This window comes from Colias philodice, chromosome 18, assembly GCF_061535455.1.
Source record: "Colias philodice isolate Cphi_HAF_F1 chromosome 18, ilColPhil1 Martin Lab GWU primary, whole genome shotgun sequence".
Taxonomy (NCBI): Eukaryota; Metazoa; Arthropoda; class Insecta; order Lepidoptera; family Pieridae; genus Colias; species Colias philodice.
The window spans coordinates 6,355,060-6,374,116 of NC_143103.1; the positions used below are offsets into that span (position 1 = coordinate 6,355,060).

The 19,057-nt window shown below is 32.3% G+C and overlaps 2 protein-coding genes across 4 annotated transcripts; both read left to right on the forward strand.

The window, feature by feature from the left end:
- The first annotated feature begins 68 nt into the window (after nt 1-68).
- On the forward strand, nt 69-12,749 carry LOC149480505 (serine/threonine-protein phosphatase 2A 56 kDa regulatory subunit epsilon isoform-like). The gene is made up of 8 exons (XM_089706230.1): nt 69-963; nt 2,020-2,216; nt 3,615-3,809; nt 5,388-5,578; nt 5,979-6,192; nt 9,485-9,604; nt 10,696-10,925; nt 11,400-12,749. The coding sequence occupies exons 1-8, from the start codon at nt 825-827 to the stop codon at nt 11,506-11,508; spliced, it is 1,395 nt and encodes a 464-aa protein (XP_089562356.1). The 5' UTR covers nt 69-824; the 3' UTR covers nt 11,509-12,749.
- Nucleotides 12,750-13,043: 294 nt separating this feature from the next.
- On the forward strand, nt 13,044-18,904 carry LOC149480506 (uncharacterized). Of its 3 annotated transcripts, XM_089706228.1 has the most exons (5): nt 13,044-13,898; nt 13,972-14,150; nt 14,944-15,983; nt 16,146-16,959; nt 17,350-18,904. In XM_089706228.1, the coding sequence occupies exons 1-5, from the start codon at nt 13,891-13,893 to the stop codon at nt 17,388-17,390; spliced, it is 2,082 nt and encodes a 693-aa protein (XP_089562354.1). In that variant the 5' UTR covers nt 13,044-13,890; the 3' UTR covers nt 17,391-18,904. The 3 variants fall into 3 exon arrangements, with proteins under 3 accessions (XP_089562354.1, XP_089562355.1, XP_089562353.1); XM_089706229.1 differs by having other exon boundaries at nt 13,044-14,150; nt 16,146-16,986; XM_089706227.1 differs by having other exon boundaries at nt 13,044-14,150.
- The last annotated feature ends 153 nt before the right edge of the window (nt 18,905-19,057 follow it).

A 19,057-nucleotide genomic window follows, 5' to 3' on the forward strand; every position in this document is an offset into this window, starting at 1 on the left:
ACGCCTAATGTACGATAATTTTACGCCCCTGGTACGATAATCAGCTCACTTCAGGTTGCTAACACTGGTTTTCGCAGCAAAACCAGTGATGTTAATCTTTTAACTAGATAGCTTTTTGTAAATTCATCGTTTTTCGTTGCGAAAAAAGTCTAAAAAATCATATTTATCTTTGCGAAAGTGAACTTATCGAATATCATTTGTGATTTCCAATAAAATGCACCTTGTTTCACTGTCTAAGTCGAAACGGATGGTGAGCGATGGCGAGAATACGGTGATAGATTTTTGGTGTTAAAAATTGCTCTGTGTCATTGCCATATAAGTTTTCCATTATTTAAGAGCAAAAATAATTCCTTATTTTCGACGATTTCCCTGTTCTTATAATTTAATCTTTGCCCAAATTGACGATTATTGTGTGGAAATTAAGTTGTCATCGACTGACCGGCTGATATTACACGAGGCTTGTATGTATATGTGACTTCTACCTTTTGCTATTTGTGACACGCCTCAGAAAATAAATCTGATTTTGTGAATGAACTCGTTTTGTTTTGTTTTTGTGGTAATTTAGTGTTAAAGACGATTTTAAATTACGTAACTGTTGTGGAATCGTAAAAGTGTATAAAGGATGGCCTGAGTGTGACCACTCCATTACCGTCATGAGTGACGAAGGAATGTTTGTTTAGGCTTTAATATTTTGCTTCGACTTAACGAGGAGTACTCGTTCATCTCGTTAAATTGGCTGGATCATGAATCTATCAGCATTTAAACAAGATTTAAATTGATCGTTCTCGGCTGATCGTCATTACGGACTCTTTTATATTAGAAAAATGTCTTCGGGAACGTTTGTTGATAGAATTGACCCTTTCGCTAAGCGGTCTTTAAAGAAAAAGACCAAGAAGTCTCAAGGGTCTTCACGGTATCGTAATACGCAAGATGTGGAGTTGCAGGCATTGCCATTCCTTAAAGGTAAATATTACTGTGGTTAACTACCTTTGTACTTGTTTTTTTTTGTATTATTTTGATTTACAAATTATTTACCATGTTAGTTATATTTATCTATGTCATTGAACTTATATATTTTTAAATTCTCTTTAAGTTCTCATTATCAATAAGATTTAAATTTGAATATATGTTTTGGCTGAACTTAATGTATAAGAAAATATAAGAATTTGTTCAATACCTGAGAGATAATTTTTTTACTTTAGTGTGACAATAATGATTGTTTGTTCACATTTTCTACTATTAGTATCAGTGGTAACTACTGCTGTTTTGTACAGGTGATATACAAATAGCCTTGCAAAAGAGACCTACTTTTAGCAGCAACTCTATAAATGGTATAATTTATGTTCTCACTATAGAACTTAGTATGTATTATTCACATAAGTTTAAATAATGATAGATACAATAAGACTAAAATGCCAACAATAATTTGTTAATGATAATATTAATTTAGCTATTATGAGAATTAATGTAGTTTTAATATTTATAATTATGGTTCTTAGAAGACTGATCTGACCTGAACTGTGATTCTCTTAATAAGGATTTTTTATAATTTCCCAAAATAAGGTAACCTTATTGGATACAATTTCTTGCCTGGTGATAATATGGTATATTACACTTGCTAACTTTTATTTTAATACAGTCTCATCATATTAGTCCCCAATTAATTTTTAGACAAACAGACAAAACTTCGAAAAACTACATTTTTGGCTTCAATATTGAACGTACATCACACCCCAAGTATTATTTAAAACAGAAATCCAATTTACAGTTTAATTTTTTTTACAATTTTATGATAAGTATGTATGGATTTCTCATAAACATCATTTACATATACTATAATATTATAGATATTTAATTTACTCTTATTGTAAGTTAAATATAATTAAATTTATATATGTAATATAATATTGTGTATTGGTATGTGCAAACATGTCTCTCTATGTATGGGAGAACTTAGTTCACAATATAAGTAAATACATAGATCTCTGTTTGTATTAAGATTATGATTTGTGTTTACAGATGTTCCAAGTAGCGAACAAGAAGAACTATTTATCCGCAAGTTACGCCAGTGTTGTGTTGCATTTGACTTTATGGACCCTGTAGCAGACTTGAAGGGGAAAGAGATCAAGCGTGCTACTTTGAACGAGCTTGTCGAGTATATCACTGTTGGACGAGGGGTACTGACCGAACCTGTGTACCCAGAAATTATTAAAATGGTACAGTAAATGCTTGTATAGATAAAATATTTGCATTTTCTACTTCATGATTATTGTGACTGAAGGTTAGATGTTAAATTGTATTATGAGGATCTTATTTACATGTAAGTTTGGACAGTTTAAAACAAATTTGCATTAATTTATCTTTTAATTATAAAAATTTAATATACTTACTATTAAATCTACTACTAAATTACTATGCAAATCCAATGAGAATAACTCAATATGTAGATAAGTGAATAACAATAAAAATGCCAAATTTTTATTTTATAATCAAACTAATTAATATAAAATTATGGTCCTAATTTCTGTGTAAAAGATTGTGAAAGTGATCTTTATATACATAATATGTATCACTTTTTTGAAAAATATTTCAAAGCCCACTTCTAACAGTTTATTGAGTGTTATCAGCCATATGTGTGTATTTGATGACCTTTGACCAAATCTTATGTTATGTTGACAGTACATACAATTTGTACTGGAAACTTTCTGAAGCAAACCTTCTGAATAATGCTAGAATATTAATTTAGCTCTTGTAGGGAATAATTAATTTAGCACCGTAAATGGCTAAACATATTAATTAATATTTATCATTTTAAAATTTAAAGCAAGTAACTTATAATTAATTACTTACAATCAATTGTTTTTTTTTTTACTTTTTGTAATTATGTGTCCAAATATAACATGCATCTGTGAACTGATTTTATTTTTGTGCAATATTTTTTGAGCAGAATATTTAAATATCATAATATTCAATTATGTTTATTTATTTTTATTGATATTATTGTCTACAGTCTACACCATCAATTTTATATCAATAATCAAAATAATAAATTAAGAAATATCATTTCTGTATGAAACTGATTGTGATATTTTGAACCACAATTGACTTAAATTAATCTTTTGAGAGGAACTTACATTCAGGCAATTTCAAAAGAGACAAATGGGTCATGTTTAAATTATTTTATGATTAATATATTATAACATAAACTGTAAACAAAAAAAAACAAAAGTTAAATTTATGTGAAACTAGGTTTCCGCCTTCGGCTTCGCTCGCGCAATCAAAGAAAAATCCGCATAGTTCCCCTTCCCATGGGATTTCCGGGATTGCGTCATTTTCCCGGGATAAAAAGTAGCCTATGTCAAAATATCTCCATACCAAATTTCATGATAATTGGTTCAGTAGTTTAGGCGTGATTGAGTAACAGACAGACACAGTTACTTTCGCATTTATAATATTATAGTATGGATGGCAATGTTTTAGATAAATAAAAAAAAATCAATTAAATTACATTAAATAATTTGATTAGTGTTAAAAAAACCATGCGTGATTAGTGCCTGATACTTGTTATATTTTCATATAAGTAAAATCGATTTATGTATGAATTTATTGCCTAGATATCGGCGAACTTGTTCCGTACTCTACCGCCAAGCGACAATCCCGACTTCGATCCGGAAGAAGACGATCCCACTCTGGAGGCTTCCTGGCCCCACCTTCAAGTAGTCTACGAGTTCTTTTTGCGCTTCCTTGAATCTACTGACTTTCAACCAACTATTGGGAAGAAGGTCATTGACCAGAAATTTGTGTTGCAGGTATTTATTTGTTTTTTTTTTTTTTTTTAATAAATATTAACCATTTCATTGTGTTGAATTGGTGTTTCACCTACACTTAATAATAAATTAATCTATCATATTATAAAGTAGAATAGGTACCAACACTGAATTTAAACACTATTTGTACACAGTAATATCATAGCATTTTATTGATAATTAAGTATAAGCATCACAATTTTTTTATATAAAGTGGAATATAAGTATATGTACTTAAAAATTCATTAAAATAAGAAAATTAGACATCATTTTGTTCTTTAATTCTTTAATTTTTGAAATATTTTTTATTTATACATGCTTCTCAACAACTTTACAGCTATGTAGTATGAAAATATTTTAAATAAATTTGCCCTAATTTATTCTTCTATACAACAAATAGCTCAAGGCAACTTATTACAGTAGAAAAAAAAAAGGTTTTGCACTTAACTAACTTATAGTGATGTTATCAAACTAAGATACATTACAATCTCTACAGATTTTTTTTTTTAATTTGCTTGTTAAATGAAATAGTGAGAAGTGGATGTTCTTGGTGTTTTTGGTTGAATAATACGTAATTCTAAACTTTTTCCCTGTAAATAATAAAATTATTTTAATATTAACTATTGTTCTTTTTTGGAATGTGTTGTCAATGCAATTGAATGATAATAAAAATATCAAATAGAGCATATCAATAATGAGAAAGTACTTGAATAATATTCTATTGAAAATTATTATTGTTGTGGCCGTAAACGAATAGCTTGCATAATCTAACATTCTAGGTAGTAAGATTTTTATTTTTGGAGTGAAATTACAAAGCTTCATTACAGAATAGTCAAAAAAGATTATTTTCATTCATATCATCCATTTATCTTAAAATTTAATATTCTGTAACAAACGAAAATTGCTTGTGTATTCTCGTGTTCAAGTGTTATCTGTTTCCATATCTTATAAAAAATAATGACGGAAAAAAAAGAACTTTTAAAGTACATGAGCAAAGAGTAGGTACAATTCTTTTGTCCTCCTATCAATACATGATCATATGTAAGTAATCAAATAATCAGTCTGTTAGCCATTTAACCACTTTGACTGATCAAGAATATTAATGTTTGTTTCAATGTATTAAAAAGAGTACAATAATAAAAACATAGATTAGTTGCGATTATATACACGTCATCTGACGCATGAAATATTATAACATAATCTTAGGTAATTAGAAAAGAGGGAAATAATTACATTTTACCTGTTGGTATTTACAACTACCAACATTGGGATAGGAAGGACATTTTAAAATTCCAATAGGAATTACGTTTTATGTTATATTATACCAGTTGTGCTGTTTTTTTATTTTTGTTTATATATAGGTATCCACGAAAGAAGTGAGTTAGTAGAAGTATTGAAATTGTTACTTTTTTCCAATTTAATTTAACAAGATATGTATTAAATTTTATTGTTTCATATTTTATAAAACATTACAGTTAGCCTGAGAACTAAACGCTCAATTTATTTATCGTTTATAGACAAACGAAGCTAATTTATTTTAAGCATGTTTTGCATTCACACATTTTTTTATTTCGTTTAAAGCTTTTAGATTTGTTCGACTCCGAAGACCCGCGTGAGCGTGATTTTTTGAAAACTGTGCTCCACCGTATCTACGGAAAGTTCTTGGGTCTACGAGCTTTCATACGAAAACAAATCAACAATATATTCCTGAGATTCGTTTACGAAACTGAGCATTTCAATGGCGTGGGTGAACTTCTAGAAATACTGGGAAGGTAAGCATACATAGGGACATAAAATCAATTGATGGTAATAGTAAATTATCAAAAACTAGTTATATGCTGAGTAAAACTGATTCAGGCAGCTAATGGTATAAATGGAATGAGGATTGAAATATATATGGCAAAGGCTGTTTAACAGTAACCTGAACTACACGTGAGCTACGAGCGCAAAGCCACTATAGAATGAATATCCACCATATTTTAATTTATTTTTCAACTTATTAAAAAAAGTGGTTCTCAATTCGATAGCATTTTTAATGATTATTTTTTTTATAAGCTGGTGTTTTCGGTTATATGTAGTTCTGACTAGACAATCTGGAACACGGTTTAGTTTTTTGTTAAATAATATTTTTCACGTTTTAATTATATTGTAACCGCCGCCCTCTTGTTCCAGCATAATAAACGGGTTCGCTCTGCCGCTGAAGAGCGAGCACAAACAGTTCCTGGTGAAGGTGCTGCTGCCGCTGCACAAGGTGAAGTGCCTGTCGCTGTACCACGCGCAGCTCGCGTACTGCGTGGTGCAGTTCATTGAGAAGGACGCCACGCTCACCGAGCCGGTCGTGCGCGGCCTGCTCAAGTTCTGGCCCAAGACTTGCTCCCAGAAGGAGGTATGCCACTATCACTATCCATACTAATATTATAAATGCGAAAGTAGCTCTGTCTGTCTGTCTGTTACTCAATCACGCCTAAACTACTGAACCATTTTGCATGAAATTTGGTATGGAGATATTTTAATACCCGAGAAATTACATAGGCTACCTTTTATTGCGAAATATGTACCACGGGCGAAGCCGGGGCGGACCTCTAGTATAGTATAAAACAAAGTCGCTTTCTCTGTCCCTATGTCCCTATGTATACTTAAATCTTTAAAACTACGCAACGGATTTTGATGCGGTTTTTTTAATTGATAGAGTGATTCAAGAGGAAGGTTTTAGTATATTATTTATGCCGTTTGACAAAGCGGGCGAAGCCGCGGGCGGAAAGCTAGTTTAGTATAAAACAAAGTGGCTTTCTCTGTCCTTATATCCCTATCCCTATGTATGTAAAAGATTTTGATTCGGTTTTTTTTTGATAGATACAGTGGTTCTCGAGGAAGGCTTTAGTATACAATTTTAAATACGTTTTAGACTAAGCGGACGAAGCCGCGTTATATAAAACTAGCGGTCCGCCCCGCTTCGCCCGTGGTACATATTTACGTTTTCTCTACATAAGAACCATCCTCGTACTTCAAGGAATATAGTAAAAAAAAGAATTATCGAAATCAGTCCACCCGTTCACGCGTGATCAAGGAAAACGGGTTTAATTTTTATGTACATATATAAGATTAAAGGAAATTTTTTGAAGTCGTTTTGATGTTAAGTATTTTTTACGTACTCAGTGCATGAAAATCTATAAGTCTCTTCGAGCCTAGTACAGCAACGGTGGAACACCCTGTAATACTAGCTAATATGTAAAATGTTTTACCCGCAATCCTCCGATAAATGGGCTATCCAACAATTAATTTCATCAGGCTAGTAGTTCCCGGGTTAACATGTTCAAGAAAACGAACAAATTCTTCTCCTATTCATACATATATGTATGAATTATATTCTGTAACAGTTGACATGAATTGAAAATTCATTATTGCAGTTAAAATGAATACATGAAAGCGAATAATAGATAGAAAATAGCAAGCCGCCAGTTGTATCTAACGCGGTAGGTATGATTGGGCGATAGGATTGTTTGTTGGGTTATACTTTTGACGTTTAGGTATATCTTATTCATATTAAAATCTCGTGTCGCGGTTATCACAAAATTAAAGAACAGATATTGATATACTCTTGTCTTTAATCTGGTCTATAATAAAAGACAAGATAGTTTTATTTCAGTGATATTGGTTATTGAATGGTGTGGAGCTGGGCCCTTTAGTATACTTATTATAATTATAAATGATTGATAATAGGCATGACAACAGTATCCATAAATGATCGAATTAGTGTTTTTAAGGGAAAATGTATAATAAATAAATTAAAAATAGTGACTTAGAAATATTAAAAACATTAAGATTAATGAGATTATCAATAAAATAAAACATTGAAATTCTGCAGTCGGCCATTTTGACTGAAACACGCGTGACGTCACGTCTATGTAAACAACTTCGCGTCAGGTGTATTTTGTTATGAATATATTCAGAATACGAATTTTTATTTATTTTCTATTTTTTCACGTATGCTTTATCGACTCAGAACAGAAATATAATTGCGAATTCACGAATATGTGGTTCGGGTTTCTCTGCGTCAAATTTATACAATCATTACATATTATTTTCTCGCTTTAAACAATTACTAACACTTTTTTGGGTATTATTTTTATGTAGATTCACATTGCAATACTGCACACCACATATAAACTTTGAAATTAGATTCTATAACACTTAATAATTAAATATTTGTTTAATTTTGCTTCGCTACTGTACAGATAATTACGTATTTACGTAAGAGTGACGTCACGCCTACGCCATGACACCTGTGAGCTGTTTTGGCACAGTTAATAAATATTTTTTGAAAAATGGCTTTTATCTTCGTTAAATTTAAGTATATTAGCGAAATATAGGGTTTTTCTTGTTTAATAAACGTATACACACATTATGGAAGAGGTGTTCAAAATCTTTCGTCATGCCTATTGGAGACGGAAACTAAATAAATATGTTTATAATAAAATCCACTTTAATCAATTTGCCTATCAACTATAATACAACAATAGATTTGATTATCTATTCCAGTTGAAAGATTGTATCAAATCAATGAAAACAACGAGAAAAATGCGACATGAACAATAACCTCGTGCCCACAAAATTGTTTATGCTTACTAATAATGGGACAGAATAGGGAATGTACTAATTACAGACAGATCCTGTTGACACTCGCAAGTTAGAGAGTCGATATTAGTCATATGTAGTCATTCAATTTTTTTATTGATCACTTAAGTAGTTCACAATAGAGCTTACAGTGAATTAATTTATTTAGTAGACGGACAGAGTCATACATCGTTGTTTTTCAATTTTGTATATTTTATATTCCACATTCTTTGACTCCTTTTCATCTACTCAATTCTTTACTGTAACTAAATTCGTTTTATATTTTACATAATATGTAAATGCTTAATTTTTACATAATGTTTAAAATATTTCGCCATCAAGATAAACGTTCAAAAATATCTCAATAATACAGTCAAATGCATACAGATTATATGATAAAGCAATATTATGTATTATGAGAAGTATAGGTTAATGTAGATGGAATAGTAGATTAGAAGAAGTAGTGAAATCGGTGCGATGACGCCATCCTGTTTACAGTGAGGCAGTAACATAATATGCATGTGACTTATATTGTTCGAGTATTAATATGTATAAGGCATAAGCTATCGATAATGAATATAGACAAAAGGTTAATACTGAAAATGTATTTTAATAATATTTGCAAGGATAGCACTTGTCCCTAAGTAATTTTTCAAACAAAAGTATTTGATTGAGTTTTCTTTAGAACAGTTTAACTTATTTCCATTATAGGCGTAGTATATCCAACGGTTAAGGACACTGATTTTAATACAAAAGGTGTTAAAAATAAAAGAGCGCATACAAATTTCTGTGTTTTTTTTCATCTTCTTTATATTATATTGCTATTGATAAGCAATGCAAAAGCAAATCTTGAAACGTGCTTAAGCTACGTACATCGTAGATCCAAAAAGGTTTGACGACATGTGTGTGATTCTATTAACTTGCCTTTATATAAGCTTGCCTTATACATATATCAATAATAAGTACTTATTGCAATTCATAATTTTGGCAACATTGATTTTATTTTGTTTTGACATTTTCGATTTTAATATTTGATAATAATGATATGGGTATTTTGTTATAAGGTGATGTTCCTGGGTGAAATTGAAGAGATTTTGGATGTTATCGAGCCTGCACAATTCGTCAAAATACAAGAGCCGCTGTTTAGACAGATAGCCAAATGTGTGTCCAGTCCTCACTTCCAGGTAAATAAACGACATTTTTTGTTATTTGATTTAAAAATTACATTTTAACATACAGTTGACAATTTTATATGTTTCCGTAACTTGAAATGAAGCACCTGTTTTGCGATGTAGATACAGTATATTTTTTTCGATAATAAAATAAATGCTTATATATAATAGCTCTATTCTTTTGACATCTTTTGTTTGAAATTTCTCTTTATTTTCTCTTAATCTTATATTCGCATTAGAATTATCTCCAATATTATTGTTAGTTATGCGGAGGTATTGATAGCGCTGTTAATATCTTATCATAATAGTATTTATCTGATATTATGTACTTCTTATACACAAAACTTAAACATCAATAATTCAATAGTTCACATACTATCTATGGCTTATTGTTAATATAAATAAATACAATATTTTCAAAACACAACATGTAGGTAATTTAAAATTTTCATGTATTTTTCAATATAAATATTAATTTGTTTATGCGGCTAAGAAAATGTAATTACTTTCGATAATATGTGTATTCACATTTAGAGCGGGGGCACACGATGCGTTGCGGCGCCGCACCGCAAAGATTTCACCGTGTCAGTGGGCACACGAGCGGTGCGGCGCCGTAACGTTGTTATGTCGCAGCGGCGTCGTAGCAGGGTTGCACAGCGTGTCCTTCCTTGTGATGCAAAACAACTGAGCGGTGCCACTCCGACGTCGCACCGCATTCACCCCTCCCCGCCTCGTCTTGGTGGTTACAAGTCCGGTGCGGCGCCGGAGCGCATCGTGTGACATGCCACAGATATTTCTATGTAAGACGACGCAGCGACACCGCTCCGGCGCCGCACCGCCGCCGCAACGCATCGTGTGCCCTTAGAACTTTCAATATTTTTTCTACCAAAAGAATCTACAGACTTCATGTCTTGACCAACAGATTATTACACTATTATCAAAATTGTTTTTCTGTATACTCTTATGGAAATAGTTATTAGAGATAAAAATATTAGATTTTTGTTGTATACCCGTATGGAAATAGTTAGTTACATAACATATAAATGCTTATACCGACAAATTAATAGCTAAAATAAAATTCTGTTTTATTGTAATTTTTGCAGGTTGCCGAAAGAGCATTATATTTTTGGAACGGCGAATATATATTGTCATTGATCGAAGAGAACATTCAAGTTATAATGCCAATAATGTTCCCTGCGCTGTATCGGATGAGCAAGGAACACTGGAACCCAACAATAATTACGTTAATTTACAACGTGCTAAAAACATTTATGGAAATGAATCCCAAGCTCTTCGATGAGCTCACTACTAGCTACAAAGCAGAACGGCAAAAGTAAGATTTAGTTTAATATTTCTTTTGATGATTTCTTTTTAATGTAGTAAAAATATATTTTCTCCTGTGCTTCAAAGGAATCTATATAATGCGAAATATCTTCTGAAACTAAATTATTAAAATACGTATGAGTTAAATCGTATAAGAAAGAAAGAAAAACATTTATAAAGTTTGGAGAATCCAAAAGTGCACGACTCATAATGCTCATAATGCGTATCGAGTGTATAGGTCGCGTCATGTAAAACGAACGCTGACGGTTAAGCTGCGCATTGGCGATTTATTGGTCTATTTGGTGTTATGAGGTGGTATAAGAATAACAAATATGTAGTTGCGAAGCCACGACTCGAGAGCCTACTTCAAAAATAAAATAAGCAGCAAATAACTTTCGTGCTAAACTCGATAGATGCCTAAAGACACCCCATCACTTGTTCTTTTTACATGATTCGCGTTATAAATGTGATCGTTGTTCCACAGAGAGAAGAAGCGCGAGAAGGAGCGCGACGAGCTGTGGAAGCGGCTGGGCGAGATGGAGATCAGCCACAAGCAGCAGCAGGCGGCCGTCGGCGCCGCGCTCGCCAAGTGATGGCGACACTCCCTCTGCTAGATAATGCGATCACTTTTATTTTCTCTTTATATTTTCTATTCGATTACATTTTCGTTAATGACTTTATTAATTTTTATACCTCTCGCGAACGGTTCGTTCGGGCGGAGCCGTCCGCCGGCAGGTCGCCGGGGGGCCGCTCGCGACCCGCTGGCAGCCCGCCGGTCGGGCGCCGGGGGGCCGCTGGCAGCCCGCCGGCCCGGCGCCGGGGGCCGCTTGCGACCCGCCGCCCGCCCGCTCGCCGCTCCCGGCCCGCCCCGGCTCGCTCGGCTCCGCTCTCGTCGTCGTCCTAGTATTTTGTATTCGTTCACGTAGGTCTCTAGATTACTTTAGGATTTTTAATATTGTTAAATTGTTTAAATAAGTTAAAAGTTGTATGTATTATTGATGCATGATCGAATGTATTGTATTTCGGATCGTCGATTATGATTGTATTAATCGGGCACCCAGCTTTCGGCTGAATATGATTGTACAAAAAATAAAAAAAAAAAATAGAAAAAATTGGAACACGTAATTCGTATAATATAGTTTCCGGGTTCCGGTGTGGGCGAGCCGACCGCTTGCGCAGATCGCGCGATCCGATGGAGTAGAGCGTAGGGGCCGCGCCATTATTGAGGAAATTAAATTATATATGTAAGGCTTGATTAGATTCGGTTCGGCCGTACCGGGACTCGGGCGTAGATTGTTCTATGAATTTTTGTTTTATTAGATGCTGAATTCAGAAATGTAATTTTGTCGTACTATCATTTTGTATAGATACATAGTGTAAATAGGCATTTATTTATTATAAATTTATAGCAGTGTGATTTTTATACATAGCTGCGGGAGTGGGCCACGATACACCGGTCGTACGGATCGGAGCGAACCGGAGACTATTCATGTATCATGCATACAGCTCGGTATCAACTAAAAAGTTAATTTGATCATATTGGATTAGAACAATGCTATAGTAGATATAATAATTTGTAAGGGAATAGTCATTAATTTGTATGATATTGCTGTAGCCATTAATTTTTCTATCGTCACTCGTAGAGCGCATCGGCGCCTCTGTATATACGGTACGCGCCTAGCAGCCTAGCGAGCAACTGCGTATGTATGTATGTATGTACACTATGGAGATGTTTGTTATGTAAAATGTATTAACATTGCAAAAATTATATGATCTTATATATAAATTACTATTATAGTACACAGTATGGAAATAAAAAAGTTGACTCACATTATTTGAATTCTTTAAGCATGTATGTGTAACGGTAGACGCCACGCTTATTCGCCTTCGTCCCGCCCCGACTGTAACTTCCACAACGACTAACGTTTCTTATAATGTTTGTTTCGGTACGCGAAATACACAAGAAATTTTCACATTACATAGTTTTTTATTTTAGTTCGACTTGCAGATTCGAAATTAATTTGCATACCTTATGAAAACTATTTATACAGTAAAGATGCATTTATTTTAAATTATTATACGTATTTTTGTTGTAAAATGTTTCTTCAAATTAAATTTTCCTTATAACATTGTAATGTGTTGTGAACATACAATAAAATACACTGTTATGAAAATTTCTGCTTTAACTTTTAAACAATGACTTGAGCATTTTACCATACACCAGACAATCTTAACTAATTAATAAAAGTTTGTATACTGAAGTAAACACACAGTGTGAAATGAAGACAAACAATTCACATTTTCACTACAACACAATAACAAATAAATACATTTAATTTTAAGAGATTTTAAAGCTTTCAATACAATATAATCTATAAATATACTCAGGTATATTTTTATGTAAAGCCTGCTTTATTTGTAAATATTGATTCTATATTATGCAATCTTACTAAATGCAAATTCATTTAAGCTATATTATGAATATCAGAAAATACGACTAAAATTTATATAAAAGAATACAATTTGATGTCGAAAAGGGACTTAATAAAATGAAGTAAAGTTTCTATGTTTTTGAAAACAATTGATATTGCACTTGGGTAGATATTAAATAACTGTTTTGCGTTTAATTGTTAATGGTGAAATTTTTAACTAATATTACTAGATACTTGTAATATAATGAATAAATATTAAATAAAGAACTCGTATTATGCACACACACATTTACTTTTAATTCACTTATAAACACGATATACTTAGATTAAACTTAACAAAGAGAAAAAGACATCCAAAAAATAGCATGTGCCAACAATGTTTTCAACCTTCAACTGACCGTGCCTCATGAACCTTGAGTAATTAAAGGTACATACTACCTTAGTACCTAGCATAAGCCAGACAAATCAATACTTACTTTATTCAATCTCATTGCCATAACTACCGAACCCAAACAAACCTTTATCGAAGTGTATGGCTCACTGATGCCGACGTAAGTTACCAAGTTCTCGTTAAAATTACTTTTTTTGTAGTATAAAAATTACGTAAATGTGTAATTATTATAGATCAGAAATGAATTATCGAAGATCACGTGTATATTCAGCTCCGATACCAAAAATGCCACCGGGTCTCTTAGAGTTAATGGAAGGTCTAAGTAAAGATGTTCTGAGAAATAATCCGATAAATATTTACGAGTTTTGTGCAGACCACGTGCAGAAATTGTTACAGATACGTGACGATAACCGTAAGTATATCTCTGCTATTAAACGTCTCCTATATACTTGATTGAAATTGATATAGGTCTTAAACCAAACTCATATTTAGGTATATTTACAACTTTTAAATATATATGTAATAAATTTAAAATATAGTTATATTTCTATTTGAATTTCGTTGAATATACATAATAAGAATGAATGAAATATCTAATTTGGGATGTAATTAATAGTCATCAATGTTAATTATCATGGTAGTTACTTAATTTAAAATCTTTGGTTGTTTTTGTGTTCCTACTTTGTAGTATTAAAATTAAAAATTTTAAAAGCTTTGGTGCCTATACGATTTTATTTTACTACACAATATCTGATTTAGAATAACTGAAAATAAATATGAAATGCTTGTTAAAATATTTTGGACTCCTTGTGACTTTTTGATCGAATTGGTTCGTTTGATAAAAATTTAAAGTTTATCAAAGTCAGGATATTTTTTACTGCCATTAGGTATGTAACATTTTTTTAAATTAATATCAGTATTGAGTTTGGGTTGTATTTCTCGTTACTACTTACTATAACTTCGATTTTGTTTTTACCTGTTTCCTTGGTACTTGAGTGGGCCGTAAAATTTTGAGTTATTGGTTCGATTCTCGATAGAGACTGATATAAAACATCTTGATGATAAGGCACGGAAAGACCTTATTCGTAAAGAATGATTGTAGTTGTCAATCTGCCCCATAAACTAGTTTATTTGCACCAAATTTCGCACATTGCTCTTTTCATATCTATGAAATTGATGTAGTATATTTTAAATTATGATTATAGCACATCAAAGTATAAACTTGGAACAAAAAATAACTAAGGCACAAAAAATAGTGAGGGAAAGAGCTAAACAGCGCCGTGAAGCCTATGATAAATTGATAGCAGGACAAAAAGATAACTTGCTAAATAATCGTGCTTTAAGTTTACATGGATCAGCAAACGTTAATCCTGAAAACATACAACTATCAGAAGGAGAATTACCTGTCAATCAAGTAGAAGATCTTGAGGCAGAAGGTCGGATCGACATAAAAGAGATGAATAATGATGATTTAATTGTGAAACGTGAGGTTGAAGAAGTACAAAAAATTAATGATCAGAATATATTTGAAGATGAGTCGAAAGAAGAAGGAAATGAACAAAATACCATCGATATGGGTATTGAAAAAAGAGAGAATGAGAACCAAATAGCTATAAATTTGAAAGAATTTACAGATATTTCTAATAATGAAAAATTTGATGGTGACCAAAGTCTGACATCACTTATTGTACCGAGCTTTGAAATAAATGCATCCGGCGAAACATCATCACCTAAAGAAAGCTTTAAAGAAGCAATTGATGACCTTGATCAAAATAATTCTATTGAAAATGAAAACATCGAAACAGACGCAACTAAATTGAATAAAAAATCTACATCTGTAGAAAAAGCAAGGTCTGGCGATGATACAGACATACAACCCGAATCAAAGCAACATGAAATTCAACCGTCACTAGTATTCAAACCGACTAGTGCTAATCATGAATCAGAATTTATAATAACTAAGTTAGAACAGTCAATGTCGGAACAATCAAATAATGTAGAAAGAACAGAACAAATTCAGGGAAACAGTAGGAAAATCACAAGCGACGCGGATGCTCTTCCTGAAAAAAATGATGACGATAATTTAATTAACGATGGTACTCATCACAATGGCATGGATTTAGAAACTGCTGCCATAACTATACAAAAAGTATTTAGAACTTTTCTTTTTAAAAGTAAAACAACCAGTATAGATGATGCTACAAACGTGGATATTAATTTGTTTATTAACGATAAGAACGTCCAGGTATTAAATGCTGAATATATAACTGACTGAATATTTAATCATTTTTTATATTTATGGAGATCTTTAATCTTTTTCATTGAAGAAATTCTAGATCTGAATACATAAATTAATTAGTGTAGGTACATTTAATTAAGTGTTTTATAAGAAAATTAAATGTTTCAGGAGAATATAAATATTTCAAATGTAAATATAAATAAAGAAAGAAGAGGCATAAGCAGAATGGATACCGTATTGCAAACCGTTAATGAAGAAAAGTCCTTATCATTATCTACCGATGATTCTTCAACTTTATCTAGTGCAGCTACAATTATACAGGCGCATATAAGGGGATTTCTTGTAAGAAATAAATTCAATGTAAATAAAGCCTCATCCTCGTCACTTCTTGACTCTGAATGTTTTTCTGGTACTTCTATGGAAACAGACAGTGATCAACAAAAAGGGAAAACTATACTGAATATACATATTGTTCCTGAACGGGGGCACTTTACAAGCAGGGATGAAAGTATCATAACGTCAATGGATTTATCTATGGACAATAGCTCACCCTCTTCTTCCAATTTACATCCACATAGTTATGATATCAACGAACGACGAAAACAATTGAAAAGAGAAGACGCTGTTCAATCTGTCTCTCCGCCTAGCAATAACAGCAGTAGTAAACAAAGTGAAGATGTAGATTCAGTTAGGGAGTTGTTAATACCGGAAAAGAATATTACTGCTGAGCCGTTAATTCAAGACAATAATGATGTATGTCCTACACATATTGAAATTCAAACAGCTGTAGAAAAAGAACGGAGTGAGCATTCACCACAACCGTCTATTGAAAATCGCTTAACAGCAGATGAATCGGATGTGGTGACGCCATTCATTGAACAGAGTATAAGTTCAGATAATGTCAAATTATTGCATACCAGTGAGTTTCATGAGGTAGTTTTACCCACAAAGGTGTCACGAAGTGACACTTCTGTCGTCCGTGGTGAGTGAAGACATCTAATTTTATCAGGTGATAAATTTTTACATACTATTGAGGCCACCGCATGATGCTTATTGCCCAATCTGGTAGTTAGTGGCAACTTGGGTTTGACAGTCAAACAATTAACAAGTAGAGTACCTTTTGCATTTATACGTAGTTAGATCACGTATTTAGATTTATACTGTAAATTGTAATTAGTGTATCTTAACAATATCTTTAATCTAGACTATGAAATTAAGTTAACCCAAAGGTCTCAATATTTGTAAACTTTTTATTAGAATCGTAAATACATACTTATGTTTTTAATTTGACTACTATAGTGTCTATAGTGCAATTTTATTATTTTCTTAAATCAATCTTGTCTTCAGCTCATTGTAATACTTTTCTTTTCAGAGTTCCACAATGTGTTAGCGTACTTTTTACTATGGAATTAATCAATCAACATTCAACGCAAGAATATTATTATACTTGGCACTGCTGTAGAAATTTTTATTAAAACCTGTTTAAATAGATTACTCTTTAATTACACGTTTGTCCAAAATAATAGTAAGAACGTTACGGAAGCCTGCTCGTAAAAGAGGTTTCAGAGATATTGCAAAGAATATTGTGATCATCAAAATGTAATAAAACAATAATTAATTTTTGTAAATATAGATATATAGAGGAACTATGGTATAACATATTATTTTCTTTCAAGTGTACATTGAGACAACTGTACTAATTTTCATTGTCTATGAGAAATCAGAACTTGGTGAAATGTAAAGACATGTATATTGTATAGGTATATAAATAAATATTATACATCCAACAAAGCAAACAAACTAGAAAATAATTTAAATGCTTTCAGGCTTTTTTCATTTATAATTGTTTATCGACTATTATATGAAATCCTACTAATTAAATGCGAAAGTTTTTATGTTTGTTTGTTTTGTTACTCCTCGCAAAAACTGCTGAACCGATTTTCATCAAATTTGGTATACACATAAAGGGTAACTTGGATTAACACATAAGTAGTAGTAGACCGTAGTTTTTATCCCGAAAATCCTATGGGTACGGGAGCTAGCCGGGTTTGAACTTGCTACGCGGACGAAAAGCTTGTTTATTAAATTTTTAAGTCGAATCGACGAACATTGTAATAAGTATCTAGCTTCCAAAAAAAATTGTTTATAAGTATCATACAAACATTATAGTTATTGAGACAAGCCTACTTCTCAGCAGAGAGATATTTCCTAAGTGTCCGTGAAAACATGTCTGTTTTTTCAGGAGTCAGGTTTTAAACCCTTAAAAAATGCTTATCTATAGAAACGATATCAGGCACGGGAACCACATTTTTAGTTTTATGTCTTCTAGAAATTGAGGCGTTCCGCTGATAGCTGCGGTGCTGGCACCTAACTGCTGTGTTGAAACAGAAACCTCAAAAACCTGATACACTGGACTTGAACTTGGTACAGTATGCGCCATGAGAGATGAGAGACAAGAACTAAACTTCTTTACTATGCACCGACGCCACGCTTATCAAGTTAAACTGAGCCTGCATTCTTTACAGTTTACATAATATTACCTCTAACCTACCACCACCTACCAATCGTTTTAAAATTTGTGTAACGAATAAATTTACATTTACTGTCCACTGGGCATATTGAAATTGGATATTTAACTATTTCGAATCGATGTGTATGTATGTATGTAATATTATCAGAATTGTGCAGTTTTTTAAAAAAAAAAACATTAATATTCAATATCAAAAGATGTTCCGTACACTGAGATTGGTTGAAAATTTAATACGTGATATGAAATATTATATCGAAAACTTCCCCAAGTTTGCAGAACTTTTGGAATTTTTTTCACTACTAAGTATACATTAAAAAATAATTTAATTGCAATTTTAACAATATTCCGGACTGCGGACAAGGTTGCAAAATGAGATTAATTATTGTCGTCCCAATGTACCATTCACTTGACCGAAGTTTGAAAACTTTTGGAATTATTGTGAATTGATTGTCTTCACTGACTGGAGTATGGATATTGATAACTAGCTTTCTACCCGCGGTTTCGCCCGCGTAGTCAAAGAAAAACCCGCATAGTTCCCGTTCCCGTGGGA